The sequence below is a fragment of the Buteo buteo genome, chromosome 24, assembly GCF_964188355.1.
Source record: "Buteo buteo chromosome 24, bButBut1.hap1.1, whole genome shotgun sequence".
NCBI classification, from domain to species: domain Eukaryota; kingdom Metazoa; phylum Chordata; class Aves; order Accipitriformes; family Accipitridae; genus Buteo; species Buteo buteo.
The window spans coordinates 18,137,303-18,150,349 of NC_134194.1; the positions used below are offsets into that span (position 1 = coordinate 18,137,303).

General features: G+C 36.2%; 1 protein-coding gene across 1 annotated transcript in view; it reads left to right on the forward strand.

Moving 5' to 3' along the window:
* Positions 1-11,858, forward strand: part of DOCK2 (dedicator of cytokinesis 2) — a 213,919-nt gene extending 202,061 nt beyond the window's left edge. The window contains exons 47-52 of the mRNA XM_075056525.1: positions 2,124-2,261; positions 4,485-4,612; positions 6,332-6,512; positions 8,028-8,148; positions 9,206-9,348; positions 10,763-11,858. Of these exons, the coding sequence (XP_074912626.1) occupies positions 2,124-2,261; positions 4,485-4,612; positions 6,332-6,512; positions 8,028-8,148; positions 9,206-9,348; positions 10,763-10,837 (786 nt within the window). The 3' untranslated portion in view covers positions 10,838-11,858. The remainder of the gene's footprint in view (positions 1-2,123; positions 2,262-4,484; positions 4,613-6,331; positions 6,513-8,027; positions 8,149-9,205; positions 9,349-10,762) is intronic.
* Positions 11,859-13,047: the final 1,189 nt, after the last annotated feature.

A 13,047-nucleotide genomic window follows, 5' to 3' on the forward strand; every position in this document is an offset into this window, starting at 1 on the left:
TGGAACAGGTTGCCCAGAGAGGTGGTAGATGCCCCGTCCCTGGAAACTTTCAAGGTCAGGTTGGACGGGGCTCTGAGCAACCTGATCGAGTTGAAGATGTCCCTGCTCATTGCAGAGGGGTTGGACTGGATGACCTTTAGAGGTCCCTTCCAGCCCAAACTGTTCGATGATTCTATGACGCTATCTTTGTTTGTAGATGAGAAACAGCAAGGATGAACCATTTATTCCTCTCTTAGCCTCGAAGTGAATCTTCCAAATAGTTTTAATTGAATTTTTTTGTACTGTTTTCTTAACGTTTTTGAAGTTCCTTCCTGTTTCATTTTGATTCATCTCAGTTTGGTTATTAGTTTGAGTCACTAACCTTCACAGCTTTCTTCTGTATCATTGCCCACCACAGGCTCTGTATATGGTTGCTTTCTGACCATCAGAAGTACTCAGTGGATGTAGTGGTATAAATTGACTGTAATACCATCTGGCACTAGGAAATAAAGTGGTAATTTATATCTATCCCTGTAAATCCCTCTAAAGAGGATAAACAGATCTGTCTGTAATAGATGGGCTTTAATACCATGTTTTTAAAAGTTATATTGAAATTGAACTTCCATAAAATATGATCAGGTCAATGGGGGGACAGATGTATACAATGTTAATAATATTTATAGAGTCAGAACACAAAAAGGAAGCATGGAATCTAAGTGGATCTTACAAAAAATCCCAAACGTCAATGCAAAATAGCTACAAGTGAATGGTAAAGCATTTAGAAAAGGTTACTGGCAGAATGGTAGCTAAAAGTATGTTGCACAAATCTCATAAATCACTATCTTCAAAGACTGAAGAGTAATGAAATGTCTTCGTATTTTAAAGAGAAGCTCTACTAAGTTTCTCTTTGTGAGTACACTTCTTACTAATTAAACAGCATGTCAAAGTGTGCTATCCATTGTCTTTAAAGATAAGATTTGTTTTGTTTGCCTTTAACTGGATATTATTACAGTAATATAACAGCAGAGATGATAGTAGCAGTATAATAGCAAAGGAAAGCATTGTAGGGAAGAGGGGTTAGAAAGGTAGTATTACTATCAAGTTTGCTTCATTATAAGTTTTTTAATTAATTTTTTTTTAATTTGGTAAGTCAGCCATTCCTTCTGACAAAGGAGAAGAATTTTTTTAAGAAATTCAAGTGGAGGGAGGTATTTAATGAACTGATAGACCTTTTCCTAACCTTTTACATCAGGTGTTCTCCTTTAAGGGAACGTAGGTATCTACACTTCCCCCCCTCCTAGGTTTTAACAACTACTGTTATATAACTTCTTTCAACTCTAGTAAGAATAATCAGAGATTTTAACCCCTTTGGTTACTTGTCACTGACCCCGGCATAAAGGATGAGCAGCAAAAAAGAAAAGCACAGGGATAAAATTGAGGAAAGTCAGCCTGGTTAGTGCAAGCTGCCTGTGTTCATGGCTTCAGTTGTTCATTTTTCTATTGAAGCATTATCTTACTGAATTTTTCTTGAGATGTGGGTAGTACAGAGTAGTGTGTAGTACATTCTGCAGAGTAAAATCGAGGAGAAAGGAAGAGGTCACCCTCAGTAACCAGGCATTAACACTTTAAATTGCTGCAGCAATTGTCAAAGTGATCACATGATTAAGCCCCCAGCAGATTGATTTAAACCTTTTCCTGTCACTTAATCCACTGTTTGAAAGAGGAGTTTGAAACCACCTGCCTGGAATCCACTTGGATAATTTTTCATCCCTACCTTCTTTCTTGTGAACTGTGGCAGGCACCTTCATCAGCAGGTAGACTAGTAGTCTAAGAATTTTTTAAACTCTCACATGGTGTGTTTAATCTTATAAGGGATTAAAATTAAAATACGTACAAGAGAGAAAACAGTCACTATGAGGCAGCCAACATTCTTCAAAAATTTACTGAGCACACCCATTTTTCAAGAGCCCCTTCCATCTTGTAGCTGCTGCTAAAAGCTGAGATCAACTGACAAATCTGCCAATCACAGTAAGAGTTTTGGAATTGACTTAGCACATCCTTTAAATGGAGTTAGAGAGTTTGTCAGATCCAGTTTAATATTCTCACTTTTTTCCTTCTTTTTTTTTTTTTTCCCCCTCTTCAAGATACCTTTCCTTGGGGCTGGAATTAAAATTCATGAAAGAAGAGTTTCTGATAATCTTCGTCCTTTCCATGACCGTATGGAGGAATGTTTCAAGCATTTAAAAGTTAAAGTGGAAAAACAATATGGAGCCAGAGAATTGGTATTGCTCTCCTTTTAACCTCTCCTGCAATTTCTCTTTACTTAATACTCATCTTGTTCTTCTAAACAAAAACACATACTAAACTTTTGTTGCTTGTGGGTATTCTTGTGATCTCAAGGTAGTAGGACCTGAGTTTTATAGTCTCAAAGACTTGACACAATTCTCTGACGTATCAAATATTCCTCATTCTGGAAGATTTGGAGTATTTTATTATGTTAACTAAAATTGCAGTTCTTTTCCACCTTATTAAGTAAGTAAAAGCAAATTCTCCCCTTTGTAATTTTTCTGAGTGCTTTGATCTGCAATTGATGTCTCCCTGTGCTAGCCACTTCCAACTGTGCTGTGAAGTAAAACCTATCATGTGTATAATACTATAAATATTAGTTGAGACCCAACTGAAATATATGGGAATTGAAGGATAACTTCTAAACACAAATTCTCCAGACAATTCTTGACTAAAATAGTCTAAAATAGTCTAATTGTGCAGGCTGGCAAGAATGATGTTGGCTTGTTTTTGTGATTAAACACCAGTTGCTTTGGAAATTTTTTATGTTGTTTCTTTCAGCGTTGATGATTTTATAAGAGGATTTTTTTTTTCCATTGTAGGGGGAAAAGTAGCAAGTTTCTAACCTAAATTTTTTATATTGTGCTGTGTTACATACGTATATGATGAAAATTCTATGTATTTATCTCAGTATGTTTTTCTTATTTTCAGTCCCATGCCACCATCCTTGCAATAATAAAGAGGCTGTAATCCACAGTTAGCAATCTTGCCTAATGCTTGAACCCTTCAGCACTTTTACAGATCAGCACTTTAAAAAAGCAACCTATTTAAAATTTTGCAAGAGCAGAGAATGTACTTTGTGAATGGCACTACTGCCATTTTACCATGTCTGACTCTCTCTCATGGCTGGCCTGAGCTTTTTTATTAAAAGAAACAAAAAAAAAAGTTATGCAGCTACTGTGTCTTTATCACAAGATTCTGGCCATTCAAAGGATGAGTGACATGTAAACTCTGCAAAACATTTGAAAATAATTCTTGAAGCTACAAATGTTTCCAAGTCTTCTGCTAGACATCAGTCTTAGTGAGAAATGACATCAGAAGCAAAGTACTTAGGAAATTGGCATATGAAATTACACATAAGTTTTTAATATTTTCTGGATAACCAGAACAAAACCTTGTGCTTTAATATGAAATGTTTCTTAAAAGTTGTTCATATCCTGTTTATAGGATAGAAATTGAAGCGAGCTGAAAAAGTAGTTTATAGTATGCACACACTTGGAAATTCTCAAAAATCTGCCCCATATTATGACACTGTGATGAGCTAATTAGGGGGAGGCATGCTCATCCCAGGAAATACTTGAACAGAAAAAGAGAGAAGAGCTAACTGCACTCTGCAATTGTAGATCCCAGAAGTCACCCCTGAAGAAAGAAAACAGTCTAGAATTAGCCAAGAAGTGTGATCCTTATCCCTACCTTATTAACAAGAGTAACAGGAAAGCATTTTGTTTCAGTTAACTTTGTACCAGGCTGCAAAGCCTAAATAACCATCAACATTAAACTGAATATTTCCAGTAACATAGCTAAATCTTCTTCAAGGAAACTTGGAGCAGTATCTCCTTCATGTCCTTCACTGCAGAACATAACAACTTCAAGCTTTGCAGAGAGAGATGGTACAGCATATATGGGTTTGTGCAATATGGATACATGATGACCTGAAGAATCCTCCTGTTCTTCCTGTCTGGCTATTAGGGAAATATTAAGTTTGTCCAACATTTGCAAACATATTTGCAAACATTTGCAAAAAAAGGCTATATTAACCTATAGAGATGGCAGAACATGTTGTATTGAAGATGGAGCGTGATTAGTGTCTTGGAGCATGAACTAACTGAATCTATTTGTCCAAGGAAGTACTTCAATGGTGTGCCCCAGGTCTGTTCAAAAGAAAATCAGCAGACACTGTTTCTCTTAATTTCTTTATCAAACATACAGTTAATTATGTCAATTGTAGTTTATTTAGCTACTCACTGTGTCATTGAGTTTGAGAGGACTTAGAGTGAGAGTGTATCCAGACAGAAGATACAATCACAGTAATTAATGGCAGCAAATAACTTCTTTCATGCCAAATGTTAACACACCTGTTCAAGACCTAGTGAAAAGGGATGATATGAGGTTCACACAAAGTTGTTTGATAGAATATGTTTCTCTTTTCCATCCTGTAGCCCGATTTTGATGACAAGAGAGTAGGACGGCCACGATCAATGCTGAGATCCTATCGTCAGTTATCAGTTATTTCATTGACTTCCATGAATTCAGACTGCAGTACTCCAAACAAAATTGCTTCAGAAAGGTTGGTTATGAATATAATACAAATTTTCTTTCAGTCCTGGTTTTTAACCAGCTTTATGGGATGAAACTAAAAGATTAAAAAAAGGCATTCAAGCATAAAGACCATTAGCAGTCCCTTCAGACTATACCAAAATTATTTTTAACTGTAGCTATCACTTCCTCTAGCCTTAAAGCTACAATATTTCAACCTTAATAGACAAAATATATTCAATTCTCACTGAAAAAAGTGACATTTCATTTTCAGGAAACAAGTATTTTTAAATTTAAATGACATTTCAAAAGAATAAAAAGATTGGGTTTTTTGCAAGTTTCTCTTTATACAGCTTCTAATTTAATTAGCATCTTTTTGCTTGTAAAAATTGGAGAGGAAGAGGACAACCCTTACAAACCTACAGGTAAGAAGGTGGAATGTTTTAGTAAAGCCTGTAGTAATGTAAAATGCTTTGCCTAATATGCTTTCTTAACTGCAGCACTGGGAAACATAAAGACTTTTAAGTTTGAGAGAGCAGTTATAGGTGTATTGATTAGCTTTTTCATCCATAAATTGTTTTGATCGCTTTATAAATTATCCTTTGGGCACATAGAACTTATTCCCAAACAAGATACATATAAAATTGGTCTTGCTGAGCAGTGTTTGTGATTTTTTTTTTTTAAACACCTGATCTCCCTTTTTGAGTGGATCACTTGTAAAAAGTCCAGGTGTATGACCCTAAATTGGCCATATTTCTTCTTAAGATACCCCTCTATTCTTGCATGTTTGACTGCCAGTTCATTGTTTAACACTACTTAAACTTTTTGAGTTGTTTAACAAAGATGTGTAGTATCACACATTATGAGATGCCCCATGCTGCTCTTCCTGCCCTTCAGCTTCCACAAAAGAAGGGTGTAGCACACAAACATGATTTGTGTCATATCTGCCAGCCTCATGTCTCTAATAAAGCAGGACACCTCCTATGGAACCAGACAACTACACTTAAGCAGCTGAATCATGCACCTATTTTTAGTTCTTACGATGTTAATTTGTTTCTAGGAAGCACAGGTCAACAAATTTACCATGCTACTTGATTTATGAATTTTTATGTTGTAAAAAAAAGTTCAGCCCCATATTTAGTGGGCTAATTACATCAGCAGAGAAGGGAGCAAAGCCAGAATCAATTTCATATTTTTTTTTTTTAAATGAAAAATAGCACACTTTTTAAACTATAAAAATAAGAGGAAGAGACAGGAACTTTTTTTTTTTTTTTTTTGATCACTAGGTATGTGTGGTGTTGTCCAATATGGTGAAATAAATAGGAGGATGCATTTAAAACAATAAATAGTAATACTCTGTTCTGCTGTTTTCAACAACAAAATAGCACGTCTTGCTTTCAGCACCATCATCACCATGCATAAACTTGCCACACGAGCTCTAACTCTGTTTAGTTTAGAAGTTCTTAAGCTAATGCACAAATCTTTAAAAAGGGATTTGCCCACATGTTAATATTTTACATTCTTTGCAGCATTTTAAGACAATGTTATACCTCCTGAAGGCATCTTACTTGTATCTACAGTTGCCAGCTGAAGCACATAATATACTTTTTGCCAACAGTTTGCAAGGCTGCATAGAAAGTCAAAGGAAAGGATGACCTGCATTTATATTTCATGGGGAGATGACATCAGAATACCAGTGGCTTTTAAAATATCGCTCAGTAACTTGTACTTTTTTCTTTTGCTCCTGCAGCTTTGATCTGGAAGTAGTGCTACCAAAGCCAGTAAAAGCAGAATCAGAGGAGACTGCTCTGCAAATTAATCCTCACCCTGAAGTAAAGATGAGAAGGTCCAAAAAAAGAACAAAAAGAAGCAGTGTGGTGTTTGCTGATGAGAAGACAGCACCTGATATTTCTATCTCTGACATGAAATGTGTATGTTACTGATTTAGTGTAGTATTTTATAATCCACAAAAAAGAGGACATTACTCCTTTGCTTAGGGGGAAAAAAAAAATCACATCGAACTTTAGCTGTCATAAAGGGAAATATGCAGGATGCAGCGACAATCTGCCCTGCCATGAATGAAACCTGCAAGATGCTGAGGAGGAAACAAATCAATGGAAAAATCAGAACATATCTATTTGCTTATGATGACAGATAATATAGCCCTGAAGTTGCAAATTCTGAAGCTTGGTTAGCTTAAAATGGAGTACTATATTGGGAGGGTTAAGCTAGCTTTCCTGTGGAGAGGCAATTGACTGTGCTGACATTTCATGGTAGCTCCTTGCAGTCAGGGCTATTTCAAAAGTGATGAGCCCTGTACATTTTGTACCTTGTTATGGGACACGCAGCTGTTAGAAAATTGCAAGATTGCAGACAGTGTTCCTTAAATGGTGCCAGGCTGAAGTTTGGAAGCACTGGCATCTCTCGCTCCATAGATCATTTGAGTGCTTTTATTGCACTGCTAGATCATTAGAATGATTTTATGTAAGTTACGTTGTGCTTTTTTTTGGTGGGGGGTGGGGGTGGGGTGGGGTGGTGTAATTTAATTCTCAGGAGACTTTTCTTCTTTTAGTATAAAAATATATAAATAAATAAACCCTGAAAGATGTCCTCCTGATACACAAGCCCTACCTAAATTAAAATGTCAGGCAATAACAGTAACAGATTGTTGAATTACATGGAGAGACCATAAGCTATTTGATCAAAAATTTTTGAAGGAATCATCAAAGGCAAAGTGAATTCAGTGGAAAGCTAAGATTCTTTTGGGAAAGAAGGAGAGACATACGGAGGGTTATGATTGTCTTACACTACATGTCCTCATACAAAAGAGAGATACAAAGCACAGTCATGCTCTGAGAAGCGTTAATGTACAAAAACAAGCAACGCCTTTCTCTTTTGATTAAATTAGATAACACATATACTTAACTGTGGGAATCTCACTACATATTGTGTTTCAGGATGTTCTTCTGCTTCAGAAAAATAGTATCAAGCCTCGCAGCAGCCAAGCTGGCTATGTTAATGCAATAGGCAGAAATGTTTTCTAAACTTCATTTTACTTTGCAGATCACAGTCAGAGCTGGTATTATTCCAAAGATATGGTAGGAATAGGATCCTACAGTTCCAGATTACAGAATCTCTTCTAGCTAGCTTTTTTAGAGTAATGTTTTTTATCTGTGGAATGAGAAGTATTTATCTAACCATAAATCCTCTGCAAAATCATTACATGTTTTTAGCTAGTGTATAATACTGTATGTGGACTCAATTCTACTGCTTCTAGTTACTTTTATTGTTTATTCAGCAAACAATTCCATAGAGAACTTGGGTTAGGCATGATAGTTTGTTTATTATTTTCTTTTATGCTTTGTCACAAAATATTATTTTGCTTAGTCCTTTTTTGCTCATATCTCAGTTCATCATTAATGGCATTCTTTCTTTTTATTAAACAGCTGTCAAGGAAATATGAGTTCATGAGTGACACCAACCTCTCGGAACATGCAGTGGCACCTCAGAAAACATCTATCCTCAAGCAGATGAGTTCTGTCAGTCGTTCTATGCCAACTATCCCAGGTAAACTGTTTACAGTAAGATGAGAGTTCTGCACTTCTTTATTGCTATGTTAAGAAAACATAGCAATAAAGGGTTTGCTCCAAGCAGGGCAGGTAGCTCTCTCTGTGGCTCTGTGCCTCTGAGACAAAGATTACAATTTAAGTGTGTATTGTGCACGCGAGGCTGGACGGCTACTACTGCTTGATAATACCGTGCTGCCTAGTGCTAACATGCAAGTTCTAAAAGTGTTACTTCTGGAGCTCTGAATTTTTCTTCCTTGTGTAGTGTGGGTATTCCCCCTGCCTTGAAAGAGGCAAGGTTTATTCATCTTCCTTGCTTTGTAGGGTCTCACTTGCAGAAGCAAGGGCTTCTGCAGTCTGCCCTCACAGCTGAGAGCAGCATTTGACATGGGAGAAATGTTCTGTACTTTGCTTTGGCAGATGAATATCCCCAAAGGTTGCCCCATAGTAGGGTTTCCACTTCTGCTTTTGACGTTAGAGAGGAATCTCATAAGCCTCCCTCACAGCAAGAGGAAGGGAAAACAAGATAACATAACTGCCCACTAGAAGACTCACAGTTACATGATAGAGAAGGGGAAAGCATAACTGAAGGTGGAACTCATTTCTAGGCCAGGGTATATAGGGAAAATGTGCCCTATATCAACACACTTTACCCCCTACTTCTTCCATAGCACATTCTATTTCTTAGCCTGCACTTCATCTATCCCTCTCATTGTCCCTATCTATCCAGATGTCTGTAACAGATGTTTAGCACAACACAACAGACTGTCATGGCCCAGTTCTTTTCCATGTATTTATTTATCTGGGGTTTTTCTTCTTTGACCAGATCAGTTCATTTCTTTCACTATTCAGTGTCAGTGTAATGAAGTTTAGTGCTTCCCCATTAACAAATGGGGAAATTTTTACTTATCTTTGTATTCTACAGATATAGTTAGATTAAAAATGTCACGTTTCTTTCTAGTAATTGCAGTAGTTCATTATTTTGAATTCTGCTTTATCTTACACTCTGACTCTCCTTTTTTGGTTTTGTTTTGTGCAACGAATGTTTCTATTCTAAGGATTAACTCTGTCCGTCAGCCCTGTGGCACCTGATGAAACAAGTGCATCACATAGGTTGAGTCAACCAGTGTTTCCTTCCACCTCAGATGGTGACAAGAAAACCTTCAAAAAAAAGAAAGTGAACCAGTTATTTAAAACAATGGTAAGTTTTGTGCATTTATGGGGAAAAAAGAAAGTGTTAACCTCTTTAAAAATTCTGTGTTCTGAAAATTAAGTCATTTAAAAATACCATAATCATAAGTCAAACTCCTACCTTTTCTTTTTTTACCTTCCCCCCCCTCCCCCCCTTATTTCTCTTGTCAGCGAGAGGAGTGGAAGTTCTATGGGGAGGCAAAAATTTGCCTCTGGCTGTGCTTTCTGGAGTACGGATGTACATCTGTGTGTGTTTAAAAGGCTCAGATGTGCAGTTCTGCATCCGTACCACAAGAGGTCTCATTTGACCGACTGATTTTCCCTGATTTGCTTTCTGTAACATTATTAGCAAAAGAGGAAAGCAATTATTTCTTGTTCGATTTAATTATGTTAGGGAGTTAGCACTAGCATCAGAGTAAGGTAATCATAGCATATATGGTAAAAAATGCACAGTGTGAGTCAAATTCTGATGTCAGAGGTGCTTCTTTGAAAGTAGAAATTGGTTTACACTGGATTCATTAATGTTGCTTAAAACAGGTTGCCCTCCTTCAAAGTAGGAAACCTTTCACTGATTTCTGTGGTAATTTCACAAAATTAAAAATATTGAATTTAATGTAGTGTTTGGAAGCAAAAAAAAGTACATTCACTGCAGATATTAAGATTCAAAAGTTTTGAAGTTTTTTTTATTTTTGTAGGTAGTGAGAGGATCATATTTAATACAAATGCTGGTAGCTACTGATCTGCATACTGCATAAGCATTCTGTAACACTTGTAATATTTTAAGTATCAACTCTTTGCTGTTCTCTTAAAGCAAAGTTTGATTTATTTTTTACAAAATTTAAAAAAAAAAATCTCTGGTGAATAGGTTTCATTTTCATCCATTAGTTTCTGCTGCCTTTTAAAAAATATAGATAGTGCCTTCAGGGTCCTTGGAGCAGCATTTAGGAAAATCTGCATTTAGGTGTGTTCATAATCATATTTTTCCGGTAGGAACAAGAATAACCTATTAATTTGAAGTCTGTAGGATTTCACTTATATTCAATTTATCACATACTTGTTCTTTTCAGACCCAGAAGTAACAGTTTTTCAGCATGATCTCATCCACTCACATTTAAACCTAAATAGCATATAAAATAAGGAGGACAAAATGTCCTATTTTACAAGTCTAAAAAAGGACTGAATAAAGCTAAAAATCCATTTCTATAATGCTTCCACAGCATGACTGGAATCATGTGGACAGGCTTAAATACAGGTTTATGGGTTTGCAGGATAGAGAAATTAATTCAAAATATCCAGGATTTGGTCAGTGTCTTTTTTTCTCTAGCCACAGCTTCAGGCCACAAGCTAGTAATTAATATACATATAACTGAATCCAACACAGCAGTCATTTTAACATACGGCACTCTGTTCCTCTTTTTTTGCAGCGCATTTCCAGAGTTTTAGAAGATGGAAAGCAGTCTGTGGAGCACCATTTCAAGTCTTCATCTACAGATCTGTAATTCATCCTGTTACAAGGCCACCTCTCAACCAAAAATAACTATATAGACATATATATCCTATTTTAGACCACTGTCTACTCTAAAGGCACTGAGAACATAGATGGCTAATAGAGAATATGAACAACAATATTCATGGGCTCTTATAAGTTACTTGTGATATAGATATAGGAATAACATTTAGAGAAAATGGTACAGGATGTGCCTGCCAGGATATGGAACAAAAGTTTATTGAGCCACTGGTTATACAGGTCAAAGGGCATTGTGTGTTCCCTGCTGACAAAAGTTGTTCCTGCGAAGAAAGATGTATTAAGAGGCCATCTGCAATGCTTACTATATAGTGTAAGTCAGATCCTGTTCTTTTCAAAGAGCATAGAAGTTACCATTTTGTGTAGCTTTTATGGACACACTCCAGCTATCTTTAAACTATTGCTGGCAGTGTAGTCAAGACAACAGATGGCTCAGCACAAAATAGCCACTGACAATTTACTCTGTGGTTGTAGCGATTTACAGTCCTCAGATCCCTATGCTGCTCCTACCACACTGCTCTGTATCCTCAGGCTTTCTCAGGGTGATGTCCGTGACTGTGACACCATATGCCTGAATTATTTTCTGAGCAGCAGCTATTATGTTGAAGAAGTGCAAAAGTTTATTTACACATGTATGAATTGATATTAAATCCAGCAGTATGATAAACAAAAGCTGCATTTTCCACCATCCATCAATAAAATGTTAAAAATTTATTTTATTTGCCTTGTACCTTTCTCCCTGAAATCTCTAGATATCATTGTATATAAGGTAATAGTTTCTTACTGACAGCAAATGGAATTTTACAAGTCCAAGTCTTCGGCTTTCAAAATTGATTATCTGTGTCTAACTCATGAGGTAGAGTTGGAAGATAATGCCTTATTGGCATGAAGCTAGACAGCACTGCAGGCCAGCATCTTGGATTTGTTTTTTTTAATAACATGTCAGTTCTTTCTAATAAAGGCAAGTATGTTATACAAATGTAAAGGTTTCTAAAAGGCAAATAATTGATTTTCTTCACTCATCCCTTTATGTTTCAGATACCTAGGTTTATTACATAGGTTTATATTCATTAAATAAAATATGACCATGTATAGTGTTGTGGATGGGAGAGACTGGCCTTGTTGCCATTTATATGAATATGGGAAAGACAGAGAGATTCAAATTATTCCTTGCTGAGTGGCTGAATCAATGGAAAGACACCTTCAGTTTTTTCTAAGCCTAACTATTTCTGTGAACACTTTTATGTTCAGCATGAATAATTTATTTAATGAATTTAGACTCTCTTTGCAACTTGTCAGTGTGAAGCTGTTTTCTACAGAAATAATTAGCGATTGTTTTCTGTGAGAAGTTTGAAATATTTGCCATTGGAACTAATATGGTGCCAAGAAATACTTTTCACTAGAATAATCATAGACAGAAAAACAAAATGGGTCCAGTTTTAAGACTAACTACACAGTGTTTGTCAGCATGGATACTGGTAGACTTTTTGTTTCATTTGGTTTTCACTTGATACTGCTTCTGAGGAAGCACAGAGGAAGAACACGGCTTTTCTAGAAAAAAAAAATCAGTTTAATAGAGTAGGTTATCTATGAGTGGGAGAAAGTGAAAGGTTGAGGGCTGCATGTTTAACATCTTGCTAACCTGGGAGAAGCTGGAGGGTGCCCAGGTTGTCCTTCAATATTATTTGCAGATACATTGAAGAAATATTGATATCACAAAACAAAAAGTATTTTAAAAGAAAAGGTTTGGTTCTACTGGGAACGAGTAAGAAAAGGATGATTTAGCAACTGTTTAATCTTTGTAAAGATACTTCTTAAAGGTTATCTTTTGCTTATTGTATCTTGCAGCTATGTTTTCATGTGAGAGTAGAATAAAAGAGTAGTTTTAGCTCAAGCTGTTATTACAGATTATAATTAAAGTACTGTGATGCAATATAAAGTACAATGAATGGAAGGGAAGGAAGAGCCCAGAAACAAATACCAGGAAGCCAGGAGCACAGTGTCCAAAGGAAGTTTGGTGTTGAGCATTTAGCTAGTGGTTCAAGATTCATGCTTGTGTTTTGCTCAGGTTTTAGTATAATTTTTGATGAAAAGTTTAGATTTGCTTTAATTTACAAAATATCAGCAAGACTCTTATTAGTTGTTCCACATTACAGATTGTTCTCCTTGCCAGCCCAGTTTTGG